This window comes from Ornithodoros turicata, chromosome 1, assembly GCF_037126465.1.
Source record: "Ornithodoros turicata isolate Travis chromosome 1, ASM3712646v1, whole genome shotgun sequence".
NCBI classification, from domain to species: Eukaryota; Metazoa; Arthropoda; class Arachnida; order Ixodida; family Argasidae; genus Ornithodoros; species Ornithodoros turicata.
Genome location: NC_088201.1, coordinates 95,430,568 through 95,443,712, shown reverse-complemented (window position 1 = coordinate 95,443,712; position 13,145 = coordinate 95,430,568). Strand labels below are relative to the sequence as shown.

General features: G+C 49.1%; 1 protein-coding gene across 3 annotated transcripts in view; it reads right to left on the bottom strand.

The window, feature by feature from the left end:
- LOC135366726 (protein-cysteine N-palmitoyltransferase Rasp-like) overlaps positions 1-13,145 on the bottom strand; it is a 124,622-nt gene that overhangs the window by 25,706 nt on the left and 85,771 nt on the right. For all 3 annotated transcript variants that reach the window (XM_064599571.1, XM_064599590.1, XM_064599581.1), the window contains one exon: positions 2,040-2,075. In XM_064599571.1, the coding sequence (XP_064455641.1) occupies positions 2,040-2,075 (36 nt within the window). The remainder of the gene's footprint in view (positions 1-2,039; positions 2,076-13,145) is intronic.

Genomic DNA, 13,145 nt, shown 5'->3' with positions numbered 1-13,145 from the left:
ACTCGTCCATCAACCATTCAATCCTGCATCGTTCTACAATCTGTCCATAAAATCCGGCACCTTTCAGACTCCGGTATGGCATAGTTCTGAGCGTTTTGGTGCCGCAACCAGGGAGTATGCTTTGGAAGAAGTATAGCATCTGGACTGTGCCTTTCGAATGGACAGCGAATACTTCGGGAGCGAGTCTGGGAGAGGATCAAGACGGTCAATTCAGATATATCCAAACTGAGGAACGCAAGGTAGCCCTTCCCGTGGGCAGCGCCAACGTTTTGCAAAGAAAGGAAGATTTACGAAACTCTACACCTGAACCAGCACGGAAAAGACTTGGAGGCCTCGATTGCTCCTGATACTCCAAGCAATTCGTTGGGGAAATCTGGATAAGCAATACCGGACAGCACACATGAGCAGCCACCACATTCGAGCTTCGAGGCTTAACCCACGAACAATGAAGCCTGGATGTTCTTGGAAAGCTAGCCTCCGAGAAGCACTGACCTCGGAATTGCTAGAATCGGTCGCACTCTTATCAGCTAACGTTTCTACGGTTCACCACTAATGTGAAGTCGCAGAAGATCATCAGGCCGAGCTTCCTGGAGTCACACCGAATCACCGTCGCCACGGGGAACACAAACTCCGTCGTCACGATATTCCTGCTGACGGCCCTTCGGTTGGCAAGGTGTTCCCTGAGGAAGCGTTTGCACACCGGATATGTAAAGGAGTCGTCCAAGTTTCATGTCCATCAGAACGCAATGTTCGCGACGCTTCCTCTGGATCGGAACAAGATGCTCAGACCTGCAGCCCTGAAGGACAGCAGGCTTCAGAACTGACCAGACCCAGAGAAACTTCAGACTTGTCTAGTCACATCTCTGTGGTTCGCGATCTCCTCGCGATACCCGATGAACCCAAGGCAGATCTTCTTTCTGGAATGCCAGGCCGCTTTGTCACCGGAACCCAATAACCTGGACCGATAATCTCAGGTTCGCCGCTGATGAAAATTCGACTGGCACGGTCGACGCAATGTCTCCCTCGAATGAAATCACAACGCCTGCGTCTGTTTTGTTGTTATAATCTGTTCATGCGCAATCGTGTTCCCAGACATGGTTAACCATGCTCCCATGGTTACACCCGTTGAACACGGCGCTACATTTTGTAAAAAGGAGACGACGATGATCATCGGCCATCTCTCACGCGCGTATCTACCATTCAGTCCTGCATTGTTCTACCATCCGTCCATTAAACGCTGCAACTTTCAAACTCCGATATGTCATAGTTCTCAGCACATCTTTCAAATTCGTATTTTATGCTTCTATGGGGGTTAGTAGTTTATGTAGGCCGTGCTCCGCTGGGCAACGTCACGATTGGAGCACAGGGGAGGATCGTGCGTCCTGGGCCAACTTCACAGGCAAGTGTGCCGGCATCTGTCTTAAAAGGTCTGAGGAAAACCCAGAAAAACAGCCACACAGCAGCTTCGAACCCGGGTCGCCGAGACTGGTTCTTGAGAATAATGATCTAAGAATGAACAACACCTATGTTGCAATAGGTCTCCTAATTGTGTGTTGCGTCTTTTTTACGACAGAGCGCATGCCATTCTGCGCTAGTGCGTTTGCACTTTCCTTTGAGAACGCAGCAGCTCGTAGGAAACAATTTTGGCCACGAACCCTCCTGCCTCTCCCCCTTTTTCCCCATCATCTTCAAACGTCCTCCTCACGCGAGCAAACGGTACTTGCTGATTTTCGCCATTCCTTTTCCAACCGGTCTTCCCGTGGATAAACAACATATTTCTATAGCATTATGCGATAAGCTTATACTTTTTGGACACCGTAGGGCTTCAGTCCTCAATGTATGGCGACTAATTATTATATTCCGTCACACTGCCACCAGTAACAGGTTAGAGTATCGCCCCTGGCGAATGGAACTCCCGAGCCATTGTCATAAAACTAAATTACTTTCGCATAGCCATGTATACACCTGACAACTCTTCTGACAGCAAAGCATACGGTAGCACAGAGCAACAAGCAGATACATAATCATTGGTTCCTCACCTTGCAGCCCACAAGTGGAAGCCACGATTAAAGTACCTGAAAGGGAATAAAAATGTGGAGTGTTATTCACCACGGTTTAATCACTTTTGCATAATACGGCATGCTCCGTAGCGGCGCTCATATCATATAACTATTAGCATCACTGAAACAGCATGTAATGGGGTGGTGTTCCCACGTGAGTCCGGATGTGCAAATTGGAGCAGACGTGCCTGACCTCATACTAGGAGAGAGCCGGTAGAACTGGCTGGCAGGCGCAGCCGCGCGCGCAGGCAGAGGCACGTCGTTGTTCTCCACGTCCCGCTACATCACGCCCCCCCCCCCTTTTTAGACGCGGAGCGGGGCATGCGGTTGAGGTTCGCGTCGACACCGCGAAGAGCGGATGGCATGAACAAGCACGCTGTGATCCATGCGGATTCAAGCGAAGAGCTGTGAATACAGAGTTCTGGAGTGGTTGAGCAGGGGAGTGGTTGTTGAGTGGGCGACAGCACCGCGACCGGTACGAGGGCGAAAATTCTGGTTGTTGCCATAGAATTGCCAGGGAGGACCATCGTGCAGCAGGTGGAGGCCGAAAACAGAGCTTGCTGCGGTCTCTCTTCGAGTTCATGATGTCCGACGTCGAGTGCGACTTCCCTGCCAGAAGGTGTTTTACTACTGATTTGCGGAAAAATCTAGGCTGGTGAATGGCCGAACTACGCCGAACGTAATGTTCGTTATTCAGGTCGCCAAATGTAGAGGAGATGGTGCTCCTCCACACATGTCCTGGTCGGCGATGATGGGTCCCAGCGGACTGATGTTCGTGGCCTCACAGTAGGACGCGGTGCCGGTAGAACTGGGGCTATGGCGGGCTAGAAGAACTGGTGTGCCGATCGCTTAATCGAATGCATTGAGAACACATGGTTACGGCCACGGGCAAGATGGTGTCGAATCGCGCGTGGTTTTGCGCTGTCGCTCGCAGCGCGCCTAATGGGATTGCACATTTCTGCGGGGCTCTCAAACGCTACTGGCGACTTCACACACACACACACACAAAACAGGAAAATTGAACAAAGTAGACAGGACACACATAGCTGTCCCATTGTAGAGGAGGCGGTGTCCCTCTACATAAGCCCCGACCAGCGATGCTGGTATGCCACGGAGAGGTGATGACAGCGGCCTATCTCTATGACCGCCCCGGTGCACTGTAACCCGTGCTCCAGTCGTGTTACCATCGTGGTCGTTGTCCACGGCAGGCTACAGCAATTTCAACTAACTTGATGAGAAAAACTATCAACAAAGACTCTTGACAAATACACTTACTTGACTCTTATACACTTCACAGAGCAGAGGAAGTAAAAATAAAACATGAAACCGATAAGGACAAACAAATGTGATACAGCGGTAGCACTACATAGCCAAAGAGCACCTTCCCCTGCACTATCCGAACCGCGCACCTCTGGCAGTCAAACGATTGGCAATTAGTCCTGTCTTGTCAGCCTTCCTTTCTCTGTATATATATATATATATTGTCGGGGATTAAGAGGGAGCAACTCAGGGGGACAACCGAGAGGTTTATTCTGTCCAGCAAGAAGAAGCAGGCACGCGGGATCATTTAGATGCGAGCACGATCAGGGCATCGTCTTCATTATCTTCACGACATTACCCCCCCCCCCCCCTCCTTCGGAAGGCTGGGCTGGGGGTTCGGCAGGCCGGACGAAAGGCTTCATACGCAATACGTGAACAACTTCTGTTCCACGTGAGCGGCGGTCAGGCGGCGGTACAAGGGGTGTGACCTCGTAGTTGAGAGGGGAGAGCTGCCTAGTCACGCGATACGGGCCAACGTAGCGCTTCAAGAGTTTCGTGGAACGGCCAGGCAGACGAGTTGGTGTCCACAGGAGAACTTCATCTCCGACGCTGTATTCCACAGCGCGGTGGCGGGCGTCATACCGGGAGCGTTCTTCGTCTTGCGAAGCGAATGTGCGTAGGCGAGCCAACTGACGAGCTTCTTCAGCGTTAGCGACGGCGTCGGCCACCAGGACAGGGTGAACGGCCTCGGGAGGACAAGGCAGCAGGGTATCTAAAAGAGTTGTAGGATGCCTGGAGTAGAGAAGATAGTAGGGGCTATAGCCGATGGTGCGCTGTCGTGCGGTGTTGTAGGCATAAGTGACGTATGGTAACACCATGTCCCAGTTGGCGTGGTCGCAGGAGATGTACATCGAGATCATATCGGCGAGTGTGTGGTTGAAGGGCTCAGTTAAACCATTCGTTTGTGGATGGTAGGACGTCGTGAGGGCATGGACCGTGCTGCAGGCGTCAAGGAGGGAACGAACGACAGCGGACAAGAAAGGGGTACCGCGGTCACTGAGAAGGGTACGAGGCGCACCGTGTCGAAGGACTATGCGGTGGAGGAACAAGTGGGAGACCTGGTCCGCGGTGTCTACAGGGACGGCTTTGGTCTCGACGTATCATGTCAAATGATCTACAGCAACCAATATCCACCGGTTTCCACGAGTAGAAGGCGGGAAGGGTCCCAGACCAGCAACACCATGGGTCTGTGCTTGGGTCTGACCAGCAAGAAGAAGCAGGCACGCGCGATCATTTAGATGCGAGCACGATCAGGCCATCGTCTTCATTATCTTCACGACAATATATATATAGTTGAAATAAATGGGAGACAGAAGACGAAAGTAGGGGAAGTAACAAAAAAGGGGTTTATTAAAACTTAAAAATCATAAAAGTTAGGGAGGATGTCTACGTTACGGCGGAAGCTCTGCCTTCTTCGGGACAAAAGAGCTAAATGTGGCCACGAGGCTGATAAGGGGCTTGAGAATGACGTGGTCGGTTGGGGGAAATTCCAGAGCGTTTTCGTGTCAGGTCCAGGAGTGGGGTTATCGTCCTTGTGGGTCAGTGGGGATTTTGATCTGGCTGAAACGAGAAAAGGCAACAGGGTCTTATCTAGGTTGTTAGACTTCTTATTGTTGACAGCATGCCAGGGTCCTCGTTAATGGCCGATCGGAATTTGTAAATTAGGTAAGATTCCCGTTGTTCCCGGGAGCGGTCGGAGGTAAAGTTCGACTGGAGAATAAAAACTGAGGCTTCGTTGATTGAATGTTCTGGTTGTTTGAAATGGCGTGAGACAGATTCGGAAAGAAGTTTTTGTCTGACCCACGTATTGGGTCAGACAATACGTAGGTTAGACAAAAACTTCTTTCCGAATTAGATTCAACAATCACCGATCGGATGTTACCAAGAAACCCAATCTTCCAGTCTCACGCCATTTCACACAACCAGAACATTCAATCAACGAAGCCTCAGTTTTTATTCTCCAGTCGAACTTTACCTCCGACCGCCTCCGGGAACAACGGGAATCTTACCTAATTTACAAATTCCGATCGGCCATTAACGAGGACCCTGGCATGCTGTCAACAATAAGAAGTCTAACAACCTAGATAAGACCCTGTTGCCTTTTCTCGTTTCAGCCAGATCAAAATCCCCACCGACCCACAAGGACGATGACCCTACTCCTGGACCTGACACGAAAACGCTCTGGAATTTCCCCAATTGACAACCGCCAGGTGGTGGGAATTTCCCCCAACCGACCACGTCATTCTCAAGCCCCTTATCAGCCTCGTGGCCACATTTAGCTCTTTTGTCCCGAAGAAGGCGGAGCTTCCGCCGTAACGTAGACATCCTCCCTAACTTTTATGATTTTTAAGTTTTAATAAACCCCTTTTTTGTTACTTCCCCTACTTTCGTCTTCTGTCTCCCATTTATTTCAACTATAATTACGTAGTCGTCCGATCCAACTTTTCAAGATATATATATATATATAAGTCCCAAACGTCGCCACACCAGCATTGGACAGCTGTTTCGGCCTTATTGGGCCTTCATCAGCAATGCGTAGGTGGGCGACGTTTGAGCGAGTGGCGTCGGAAGGTCACGTGGAACGTGATGTCCTCCCGTCAGGGTGAGTGACTCACCTCTGAAAGCCCAGTGCGAAGTCAGTAAAGTATTAAGTGAAGAAAAATAGCATAGGCTCTTTGGCTGCACGTTGAACATATGTTTATAAGTCCCAAACGTCGCCACACCAGCATTGGACAGCTGTTTCGGCCTTATTGGGCCTTATGTATTGTATGTATGTATGTATGTTGTATGTATGTATTATTGGGCCTATATGTATATATATATACATATATATACAGGGTGTCCCAGCTAAATGTGAACATATTTCTTAAAATATATCATATCAACATATCACTTTTTCCGAGATGAAATCAATTGCAATATAGCATATGCTTAAGCGCACTCTCCAGGAGGGCATTAGCAGACTCCTAAGGCAATGTCTTAATTAACTTTCAATAATTGAATTTTTAATTATAAAAGCTACTAAGTTGTTCCAATGAGAACATCTGATCTCTTATACCTGATACCAAAGCCGTTTCCAGAACAAAAATCCGTTCGATAGGTCGTCCGCAAAAAAATCGTGAAGGAACACCATTTTTTATTTCTTTTGTTCCTTGCGCATCTTCGAAGACGCGTCTGTCCTTCATCCCCAGTGTGAGAGAGCGAAAGAGCACCGTGCCGCCTCATGCGTCGAAGATGAGCTTTAACTTGCGGAAACAAAACAAAAACAAAGGTATCGGGTGACTCTATCGCAACTGCACTTATCTTGGGTTGCATTTTCTGTTTTCTTTTAATTTTCTTCCAGGATGCTAGAGGCGATAGTGTGCTCTTTCATCCTCTTGTATTGGGGGTGAAGGAAAGACGCGTTTCTAGAGATCCGCAATGAACAAAATAAAGAAACAAAATGGTGTTCCTTCACGAATTTTTTGCGGACAATCTACCCAACGGATATTTGTTCTGAAAACGGCTACGATGTCAGGTCATCGAAAGGAACAGATGTTTTCATTGGAACAACTTCGTAGCTTTTATAATTAAAAATGTAGGAAATTAATTACGGTTAATTAATTGACAAGGTGCGATGAAACAAATATTTTTGGATAGACCACACAACTGCCAAGCACGTACAGTTGGTTCCATTTTTGTAGAGCACTCCGTTTTTTGTTGAGCCCCTGGCCCTTTTCGGTGGGACACCCTGTATATATAAAGTAAGGAGTAAGCTAATAAAGTAAGTAAATAAGTTAGTAAAGTACTAATAAAGTACGCAAATAATAAGAGAGAGGGGTCGACAGTCCAGCTCGTTAAGATTCGGACAGTACGTTTCGGGAAGGTTGGTAGTGTGGGCAATGGAAGAGAATGTGCTCTGAATCTACTGCAGCACCGCAGTGACAGCATTGGCGGGAATCAACTTGTCCCAAGCGGTAACGCCGCTGTGCTGTAAAAGCCACGTCGATGCGCATCCGATGAACTAATGCGGCATCTTGACGAGAGGTATGTCGAGGCATGCGGAAAGCGAGCGCTGGAACAACTCTGCTCAGCATGGCTGGGGGGAGAATGTCAGTGGCCGGGAGCCAGGGTTGTCAAGAGACGTCGAAGTACGTAACGACGATCTGCTCTCAGAAGCGCAATACGCGTCCGTCTCTGAGACGAGAGAACTGTTTTGCGGCGTTGTCAGCCTATTGATTCCCTTCAACACCGCATTGGGCGGGAACCCACTGGGAGAACCAGCCCGTACCCTGCTTCGTAGACAAGGTTGTAAGCCATTAACAAATCCATTACCAACGGTGCGGATGAGCCTCGGATACGAGAATTTTCAATTGCTTGCAGCGCAGATGTAAAGTCAGTGAACAAGACCCATTTCGGCGAGGTAAAATCAACCATGTACTGTGGAAAGAAAAGTATGGTATAGAGTTTCGCAGCTGTGGATGAGGTTTGATGCGAAAGGCGACGTCCTTCCACTACGCCTTCGGATGGGATGAAAACTGCTGAGGCGGTCTTGCCATTTCCAGATGCGCCATCGGTGTATGCTGCGGCAGGGATAGGAAACTTCGCGTGAACCAGAACAAAAAAAAGGGGCGCGAAGGACTTGAGGGGGAACCTGATGTCTTCGTTCCCGGAGGTCCGGTGGACGTACGAAGGTAGGTGGCACAAGCAGAGATAGGGGGCGTCCGGCGGTGTAGCGTTCCTTAGCTGTGAAGCCAGTGAGAGCATGGCGTGTACCCTGCGCTACTCGATGGAAATCACTTTCAGGACGATATCGAATTCTCCTGAGGAGTGGGTGACAGAGAATGTTCGCACAGAAACTTAGAAAGTGCCGAGCCGTTCCATGCTCACGGAGAACCTCAAGCTGGAGTTCACCAGCTTCACCCAGGACTTGCCATGTTTTAGCTACTCTGGGTACCTCAAGGGAGCTATGAAGGCTTCGGGCAAACAGGGTGCGAAGGGTATGACGTTGTAGAAATCCCGCGCAAGACTGGAAGGCTCTAAAGCACAGCCGCCCTCACGAAAGTCGCATGAACGGCTACAAGGGAGTGCTGATCACAGCCCCGTCCTAAGCCAGAAATACGATGAATTGCAGGAAGCCATCGCTGCACTTTCGTTTCAAGGTGTTTAATGTGCCGAGCCCAGCGCAGGTCCGAGTTCATGACCGCGCTAAGGAAGCGATGGGAACGTGCAGGCTCGAGCTTCTTTGCACCAACCCAAAGAGGAAAATTTGTCATTGCCTGACGGGTGAATGGAAGTTCGACGCCTTTTTCGGGACAGGGGTACATCCCAAGTCCCGTGAGGTACAGATGAACCTTATTTAGGGCTAGCTGCAAACGACGCTGAGTCGCTGGTGGTAACTTGCCTACTGTCCAAAGGGCAACGTGATCGGTATACACAGAGAATGCTACTTTGCGACAAATAATCGATTTGAGGCCTGCCATTAAAACATTAAAGAGTGTAGGACTCGGAGTGCTTCCTTCGGGATGCGCCTTGATGAAGAGGATGCCTAGGGCTTTGGCCGTGGGATGTGCAGACAGCGACAGTTGGAAGGACAGTCCGTAAGGAAATCGTAGAGCCAGCTGAAGAGTCTACCAGATACTCATAAGAAGCGCAAGGCGTGCAGCACACAAATGTGGGAGACGGTATTATAGAGGCGCTTGATGTCTAGGAAAACTGATACAACGATCCGCCGACGTGCACGTGCATGTTGGACTGTAGAAACGAGGCCGAGAACTGAATCTATGGAGCTTCGGTGGCGACGAAAGCCTGCCATTTCGTGAGGGAACGCACCTTGCTTTTCGAGCCACCAGTCTAAACGATGCAAAACCATTCTCTCCATAAGTTTTCCCACACAGCTCGTCAGGCTCACAGGGCGAATTGAGGACATGGTACATGGTGGTTTGCCTTGTTTCTGGTCGGTAATAACTGATGCCTCCTTCCAGGTAGATCAGGTAGATGGTAGGGATCCCCGTTGCCAAGACGTATTATAAACATGAATGAGAGGTTGGAGTGACCGCCCCTCAAGGTTTCGCAGTGCGGCATAGGTGATTTTATCTGGTCCCGGGGATGGGCCCACATTCACAAGTTTCAACGCTGTCTTTAGCTCGATTAGAGTAAACTCGCGGTTCATAACCTCCGGTGGACGCGGCCAGTCATGGTGAATTTCATCCGTCAAGCTCTAGACAAAACTGCTGTGTATCGAAGTCGTGGAGGCAGCCGCCGGTGTCGTTAGCACGACGGAGAAACCTGTCGCTAGCGTGTTTTTATCTACAGTCTTAACGACAGCCCATGCCGCGAGACGATTCTTTTGTGTGGGCGCATTCTTCAGATCTCGAATTGTCCTCGTGGCCGGGTCAAACGGTGAAAGGGTTTGCCAAACTTACGCCAACGCTTTCGGTCTTCTGTCTTAAGTCCTCGTGTTGCTTTAGCTTGCATCCGGCGGTATGTAACAGTGTCAGGAAGTTGCCCTCGACCGGCCGTTCTTTCTGCTCGGTGACGCAAGCAGTAAGGTGGTTAATTGCTGGAGAATGACCGGCTCTTGGCCTTTTAGGAAGGACAACCACATCCTGAATAGCGCAACGAATGGCTTCGGAGAGAGCCTCTGGGGACATACCGGTCTGCAGAGATGCTCGGAGGCCGGCACAAAAGAGTCTCCAGTTCGTGAAAGAAATCAGTCCAGTAGTGGCTGAGAGAGGCAGTCTATAGTACGAAATATATAGAGGAAAGTGGACACTACCGCGGGTGTCGACATCGGTAGCGCACGGCAAGCGGCGAATTATATCCCGCTGAGCACCACGAATGATTCTATACACTGAGTGACGTTTATTGATCGCATATATGGTGGCTGTCAGCAGCTAAGAGGGCAGATGTGAGCATTCTCCATTGCTTCCAACAACCTCTTGCCGCGGCCGTCCGTCCTACGGCTTCCCCAGGCCATATGATGAGCATTGAGGTCACCCAGCACGAGACCTGGGGATTCAAGTGAATTGAATAAACGTTGGAGGTCAGTCCACGGAACCTGTACCACGGGACGTAGATAGATACTGAGGACGGGGGGGGGGGCAGTTAACAGCATGCGCCCAAGCATGTGCGGATCTTGCAGGTGAGATAATCCTAAGAGCGATGACAAATTAATCCTATGGGTGCAGCAAGGAGGTCATTACGAACGTATGGCGCTGTTCTGCTCTCAGAGGATTGATGAGATCGACCGATTGTATATCCGTTAACGCGGTGTGCAGCATCCATGCCATGTTCGCATACATATATGAAAGGGAAGTTGTACTGTTGTGGATTAGGTTTAAAATCAGGGAGCTTGTTGCGTAGGCTGCGAGGATTCCACTGTATCGCTATCTCCATTCTGTACAATTCCATCATGTTGAGGTAAAGATAATTCCTTCATTGCCAGATGCGCTTGAACCTCGGGCAGGTGGCTGATGGTGGTAACTGTCTTCTCATGCCTGCTGGTTCTGTCACACTGGCCACTGGCACTGTATAATATAATAAACTTAATAAGCTCCCCGGTGTGCTTTCCTGTAAGCTCTTTGTCTTCTGACTTTTCCTACTTGTTTCATTTTCCTGGTCAACCGCCCTCCTAAGCTTTCGAATATCTATATATATATATACATATACATATACAAAGGAAAAATAGCTAAAGCTCTATGGCTGCACGCTGAGCATATGTTTACAATTTGATCGTGCACTCCCAGCCGAGTACAGCTGTCTCGTCCTACTTGGGACTCGTCAGCCCGGCGTTGGGAAGTGACACGATCTTGGGTCGGCACTAACAGTGCGTCTCGGCGAGACGTCAATGTTCAACGGTGACGGCGCCACCTGTGGAGGCCGCAGTGCAAGCAAGCAAGTACATATACAAAGGAAAAATAGCTAATGCCCTATGACTGCACGCTGAGCATATGTTTACAATTTGATCGTGCACTCCCAGCCGAGTACAGCTGCTTCGTCCTGCTTGGGACTCGTCAGCCCGGCGTAGGGAAGTGACACGATCTTGGGTCGTCACTAACAGTGCCTCTCGGCGAGACGTCAATGTTACACGGTGACAGAGCCACCTGTGGAGGGTGCAGCGCAAGCCAGCAAGTACACATACAAAGGAAAAATAGCTAAAGCTCTATGGCTGCACGTATATGGCTCATTTCCCTACGCCGGGCTGACGAATCCCAAGTAGGACGAAACAGCTGTACTCGGCTTTGAGAGCGCGATCAAATTGTAAACATATGCTCAACGTGCAGCCACAGGGCTTTAGCTATTTTTCCTTATATATATATATATATATATATATGTTTATAGTCCCAAACGTCGCCACACCAGCATTGGACAGCTGTTTCGGCCTTATTGGGCCTTCATCAGCAATGCGTAGGTGGGCGACGATTGAGCGAGTAGCGGCGGAAGGTCACGTGGAACGTGATGTCCTCCCGTCAGGGTGAGAAACTCACCTCTGTAAGCTCAGTGCGAAGCCAGTAAAGTATTAAGTGAAAAAAAAATAGCCTAGGCTATATATATATATATATATATATAGATACTCATTGAACGATGCGACAGCACCAGAGGACACGTGTTTCGCCGTGTTTGCGGCTCGTCGGCCCTGGGTAGCTGCGCATCGTTCGGGATTGGCAAACCAGGTGTCACTCAGCGAGCGATATACACCTGGGAGGGTGACACTGCACTCCTCAATGCCACAGTGCAAGCCAGTGAATTATAAAGAGGGGGGGAAAGCCATTAATAAAAATAAGTAAATGATGCTAGACGTGTTTGAAATTCAAACTTACAGATTAAAATGGCTTCTATGGCTGCAAGTAGAGAAACAGATACTCATTGAACGATGCGACAGCACCAGAGGACACGTGTTTCGCCGTGTTTGCGGCTCGTCGGCCCTGGGTAGCTGCGCATCGTTCGGGATTGGCAAACCAGGGCCGACGAGCCGCAAACACGGCGAAACACGTGTCCTCTGGTGCTGTCGCATCGTTCAATGAGTATCTGTTTCTCTACGTGCAGCCATAGAAGCCATTTTAATCTGTAAGTTTGAATTTCAAACACGTCTAGCATCATTTACTTATTTTTATTAATGGCTTTTCCCCCCTCTTTATATATATATATATACACTTATACAGGGTGTTTCAAAAAACGTGTCATTCGGACTTTATAAAAAAACGGGGCGACGGAAAAATACGGGGTAAACGGCATTTGTCTGGCGGCTGAATTTGCCATCTTTCAAAAATATTTTCATTTGATTTTAATTAAAAGAAATTGAATTTCTTTAATTGAACTTCAAAATTTCCCAAGTCAACCTAACGTTTTGTTACAGAATTAGAGAGCCCGTAGTGAACTTAGTCAGATACACCAAGAAATTCGCTCGATATTGCAAATAGAACTGCCCCAAAAAAGTCCCGAAATTCAGGCTTCAGAGTTTCGGGTATTCAACGGCGCACAAAATCAGTCGCAAAGACGCGCGGAGAGCCTGAGATGCTCCTGCCCCCACGAAGCTAGTACAATTTATCGCCGAACCGGCGTGCAGCACAAGACGTGCCGATAACAAGGCGGTTGACATTCCACCATACGTTGATAAGCGGCAAACAAAAATGATTCCGCCTTTTTTTCCCGCCCTCTTTTTTTTTCGACCTTCTATCTTTCATGGGGGCAGGAGCATGTGCTGCTCTCTGCGCATCTTTGCGACTGACTTGGTGCGCCGTTGAATACCCGAAACTTTGAAGCCTCAATTTCGGAAATTTTTTT